Source organism: Ipomoea nil, unplaced genomic scaffold (genome assembly GCF_001879475.1).
Source record: "Ipomoea nil cultivar Tokyo-kokei standard unplaced genomic scaffold, Asagao_1.1 scaffold0642, whole genome shotgun sequence".
Taxonomy (NCBI): Eukaryota; Viridiplantae; Streptophyta; class Magnoliopsida; order Solanales; family Convolvulaceae; genus Ipomoea; species Ipomoea nil.
This window is the reverse complement of record NW_017617070.1, coordinates 6,825,447-6,831,176: the sequence shown is the minus strand read 5'-3', so window position 1 is coordinate 6,831,176 and position 5,730 is coordinate 6,825,447. Positions and strand designations below refer to the sequence as shown.

The 5,730-nt window shown below is 46.6% G+C and overlaps 1 protein-coding gene across 1 annotated transcript; it reads left to right on the top strand.

Moving 5' to 3' along the window:
* Positions 1 to 410: 410 nt before the first annotated feature.
* Positions 411 to 1,346, top strand: LOC109174496. The gene has a single exon (XM_019323730.1). The coding sequence runs from the start codon at positions 411 to 413 to the stop codon at positions 1,344 to 1,346; it is 936 nt and encodes a 311-aa protein (XP_019179275.1).
* Positions 1,347 to 5,730: the final 4,384 nt, after the last annotated feature.

Here is a 5,730-nt window from a genome sequence, read left to right as displayed (position 1 = left end):
ACCTAAAGAGATCCCTAACTTGAGTAGAAAGGGCTAACTAGCTCTTATGAAAGATAATGGGTTATCCCAAGAAGCTAAGTGGCTAAGAAACATGGTGATAACCGTGCAGTTGTGGGTGTTAGACATAATATTATTAATGTTATATTTCCCTGTACTGTCTGAATAAGTCAATAAGTTAGAGTCTTATGGCTAGCCTATTGTATAGGGTTAGTTAACGTAGATTACTCTCTTATTGTATTATCTTTGCTACTGTTCAGTTAATGCAGTTGTTGTTGATCTCATCTGGTATCAGCTAACCAGGTTGGGAATTTTTCCACCACCCCCCACACAAAGCCGATCCCCTCCCTCTACCACCACGAACCACCACTCCAAACAGCCGATAACCTCCCCTCCTCCTCCTCTCCGGCGACATGTCCTCAAATTCATCGGAGCGAACCGTGAGTGCCGCCACCGGTGCCGCACCGGCGACCGCCTCTAATCCATTGGCAAGCGCTCACCACTTCGTCTCCATCAAGCTCACCATGCGAAACTTTCTTTTTTGGAGGACTCAACTGGTGCCCTTCCTCCGTGGCCAAGATTTGTTGGGCTACGTAGATGGCGAGACACCGTGCCCCTCCCCGACGATCGACGCAGCACCAACCTCCGGCGACTCCGCGTCTGCCACCACCACGCCGTCCCCAATCCCGAACCCGGCGTTCAAAGCGTGGATCAAGCAGGACCAGTCGATCATGTCCTTGCTCATCTCGTCACTTTCTGATGAGGTGATGCACCTTGCTGTGGGGAGGTCGACGTCCAAGGAGGTGTGGGAGTCCATAACGTCCGCGCTTGGCAGCTCAACCCGTGCCCGGTGTCTGAGCCTGCTCGGACAGTTTCATTTTCTCCGCCAAGGCAATAGCACTGCCACCGAATACCTGGGCCGTGCGCAGCTGCTGGTGGAAAACCTTGCGTTGGCCGGACGGCCGATTTCTTTGGATGAGCAGAACCTCTTTGTGTTCAGAGGTTTGAGGCCGGAATTTCGCGCCATGGCGCCATCGCTCACCGCCGCCGGAGTTCCCGTAACCATCCCGCAGATATCGGACTACTTGCAGGCACAAGAGTTCATTCATGCGGAGGATTTTCCGGCCACTGCAGATGGCGGCTTCGGAACTGCACCAGCAGCGCACTTCACTGGCCGAGGGCGTCGCAACCATGGCGACGGTGGCCAGGGCTCTACGAACGGCGGAGGCAGAAATCGCGGCCGAGGTGGTAATGGCCGTGGCCGTGGCCGGAACGGCGTGCCCAAATGCCAGATCTGCCGCGCGCAAGGACATACCGCCGTCACCTGCTATCAACGCTATTCCGGGTAGCCACCGGTGCAGGCCCACGTCGCCGTTTCCGGTGAAGAATCAGCTCCTGGATCGTCCACCGGGTGGTTCCCGGATACCGGAGCTACCGCTCACGCCACGCCTGATCATACCATGATGTCTCAGTTCGACGATTATTCCGGGGGTGATGTACTGCGCGTTGGTAATGGCGCAGGTTTAGTTATTTCTCGCGTCGGTCACACATCTTTACCATCTAAGTCCAAACCGTTAAAAATGTCAAATATATTATATGTGCCAAAATTGTCGGTCCCATTATTGTCTGTTCAACGCTTTACAATTGAAAATAATTGTTTCTTTGAGTTTCACAAAAACTGTTTTTTTGTGAAGGATACAATCACTCAGGAAATTCTGCTTAAAGGGTCTGCATCAGGTGGCCTGTATCATCTTCCCGTGTCTCGGTCTCTGTTCGCGTTTCTCACATCCCGCACAACTCCAGACATGTGGCACCGAAGGCTAGGCCACCCACATGCTCGTGTTCAAAGTCAAGTTCTAAAGTCATGTCCGGTCATCCCAAATAAAGCTAACACACCTGGGCTATGCAACTCTTGTCAATTGGGCAAATCATCCAAATTTCCTTTAGATAGGGTTGCTTATAGTAGTACAAATGTGTTAGATTTGATTTTTACAGACATTTGGGGCCCTTCCCCGGTAGTTTCAGAGAGTGGTTATCGTTATTTCGTTCTTTTTGTAGATGACTACTCTCGATTTTCTTGGTTTTATCCCCTACGGATGAAATCCGATATATACAACATTTTCGAGTCGTTCAGAGTCATGGTAGAACGCCAGTTTTCGCGTTCTATCAAGTCCATTCAGTCAGACTTGGGGGGGGAATACAGAAAACTACACAATATATTTACCGCTCTTGGCATTAATCACCGCCAGTCATGTGCGTACATGCACGAACAAAACGGGAGAGTAGAACGTAAAAACAGGCACATTGTTGAAATCGGACTAGCCCTCCTAGCCGAAGGTTCGGTCCCACTCCATTACTGGGACTACGCCTTTGAAACTGCCACTCTCCTAATTAACTACTTACCCTCCTCGGCTATACAATTCCAAAGTCCATACACTATTCTCCACAAAGTGCCACCGCCCTACACCTTCCTTCGAGTCTTCGAGTGTCGTTGTTACCCACATCTACGGCCATATAATCGCCATAAGATTGAGTATCGATCGGCACCCTGTGTGTTCCTAGGTTACCCACCGTCCTTTAGGGGGTATCGATGTGTTGACTTGACAACAGGAAAAACTTATATCTGCCGCCATGTGCGGTTTGATGAGTCTAACTTCCCTTTTGCAGATTTGGAAAGACAGACTCCCACTCCCACTACAACTTCTACACCGTGGGCAGCCAGTCCAGTCAGCACTATGACAGTAGCTACACCCACAGTAGATCACACGCAGTCAATTGAGGTGGCCGCAGATAGTCCAGCACCTATAGCCCAGGAGGCAGCTCCACTTGCTATAGAAGGCCCATTGGCAAAACGCCCCCGGCCACGAAAGCCCCGACCACAAGTACGAGTTCATGGGATGCGCCTACGGCGTATGACTCGGGGCTCGGGTGAAGAGTTACATGCATTGAACACCACCACTGATCCAACTTGCTACTCGCAGGCCGTAGGTCACCCGCAGTGGCGTGAAGCTATGGATCAGGAGTTCAATGCTTTGCTACACAACAAGACATGGACTTTAGTACCGGCTGAACCCAATATGAATGTAATCGGGTGCAAGTGGGTTTTCAGGACTAAACGAACTGCGGATGGCTCGGTTGAACGGTATAAAGCCCGCTTAGTGGCTAAAAGGTTCAACCAAGTAGCAGGCGAGGATTTTTTTGACACTTACAGCCCTGTCGTCAAACCGACAACAGTTCGGCTCCTCTTTTCCCTCGCTGTGTCCAACCATTGGACGATGCGGCAATTAGATGTCCATAATGCTTTTCTAAATGGACACTTAGCCGAGACTGTATATATGAAACAGCCCCCAGGCTATGAAGACCCCACACATCCGGGGCATGTCTGTCATCTGCAGCGCTCTTTATATGGCCTAAAACAAGCCCCTCGGGCGTGGTTTAAAAGGCTACACGATTACTTACTCTCCGCAGGTTTTCTTCCTTCAAAAACAGATGTATCCTTATTTCACTATTCAGCTTCTGCCTCCTGGGTCTTTTTACTTGTGTATGTAGACGACATCATCATGATGGGAAACGATGCTGCTCTCATTACTACTCTCCTACATCAGTTGGCAACAGTCTTTAAAATCCGAGACTTGGGTACACCGGGGTTCTTTCTCGGAATTGAAACAGTCACACAAGGAACAGGGATGTTGCTGTCTCAACGACGGTATATGAATGATATCCTCACACGTGCTGGGATGGCTGACTGCAAGCCACTCACTACTCCAGCGGCCGTAAATCAGGCTGTGTCTCCGACTAAGGAATCATGTGATAATCCGACGCAATACCGTCGTCTTGTAGGTGCCCTGCAGTACCTGACTATCACCCGGCCAGACCTGGCCTATTCTGTTAATCGGCTGTGCCAGTTCATGCACACACCTACAGCGGATCATTGGGGTCTGTTGAAGCGGGTTCTACGGTATATTAAGGGCACGACTACCTACGGTCTTCAGCTTTCTGCATCCACCTCGTCTGACATTCATGCTTTTTCAGACTCCGACTGGGCCGGTTGTCCGGTGGACAGAAAGAGTACTAGTGGTTATGCAGTGTTTCTTGGTACGAATCTTATTTCTTGGTTATCCAGGAAACAGCGCACTGTTGCGCGTTCGTCGACCGAGGCCGAGTATAAGGCTCTTGCGGATGTATCTGCTGAAGTAACTTGGGTTGTATCTCTGCTTCGTGAGTTGGGTATGCACACCGGCAAGCCTTCTACACTTTGGTGCGACAATCTCGGGGCCACTTATCTCTGCGCAAATCCAGTCTTTCATGCCAGGACGAAGCATGTCGAGATCGACTACCATTTCGTCAGGGACAAGGTCGCTTCTGGAGACATGGTCGTTAACTTCGTGTCCACCAAGGATCAACTGGCGGACATCTTCACCAAACCGTTGCCAGGTCCTCGGTTCACTGCTTTGCGGGACAAGCTCAACGTGGTTGTGCACCACCCTTGTGCTTGAGGGGGTGTGTTAGACATAATATTATTAATGTTATATTTCCCTGTACTGTCTGAATAAGTCAATAAGTTAGAGTCTTATGGTTAGCCTATTGTATAGGGTTAGTTAACGTAGATTACTCTCTTATTGTATTATCTTTGCTACTGTTCAGTTAATGCAGTTGTTGTTGATCTCATCGTGGGGGTGTCCAACACCTCCACCACATTGTGATACACAAACTGTCGTTTGCGTTGCAAATAACAATGTCTATGATAGAAAGAAAAGACTTACAACTGATTTATGTCTTTACTACTCTATAAGTCTTTAATGGTAGTCTATACTAAGATAGACTTGATAGAGTTAAAAGTCTATATTGAGATAGACTCGATAAGACATAAAAATCTGCAATGCAGTAAAACTTGTCAAAGTTAAAAATCTATGTTGTGATAGACTTTGACAGGGTAGAAGTCTATATTGAGACAGACATAACATTCTTTAATACTAAGGGTGTTCATAAGAAGTCAAAGAGTTTGACTTTCGTAGAACCTGCCTTTTGAGTTGGTGTGTGCATTAGAGTTCAAAATTTATCTAACCGGTGAGTTCAAGATTCATATCACTCTTGGGAAGAAAATTACTCAGTGTCACTACGTGTCAGTTCAAGATCTCAAACACTGACATTAAGATCAGCTCATTTGTATTGCTCAGACATTATCCTTTTCCTTTCCTCTTTAAGTTTGTGGGGGGTTGTTGGGAAAATCAAAGATGAAAGCAATTTTATGCGTTGGTCCAAATCATACTTTGTCCAAAATATAACTTTTTATGTGGCTGCCTTTTTTAACTCAAAATGAGTGAATCTCATTTATTAAGAATGAGGCGTGTAGCTTCTCTTTTGGACATTAGTGGCTAAGGAGTAAAGCCTATATTACTATATAATGCGATTTATCAAAAGATTATACTCCTAGATGTGCAAATGAAAATGGTATAGTTATCGTACATAATGATATCACAAGCATATATTTGTATATGATAAAGTTATATATTCTTTTACCATCAAATCACATATTATGTAGATATTATAAACATTCTTTAATATTATTTTTTATCGGGTCACGCGTGTGTGAGATCGTCTCACGGATCCTTATCCGTAAGACGTGTAGGGTCGGATCAATATAAAAATCTAATACTTATATTGAAAAATGTAATTCTAATAAGGAATTAAAGTGTTTGTTACTTATAAGAGAAAATGTAATATTTTTTAGAA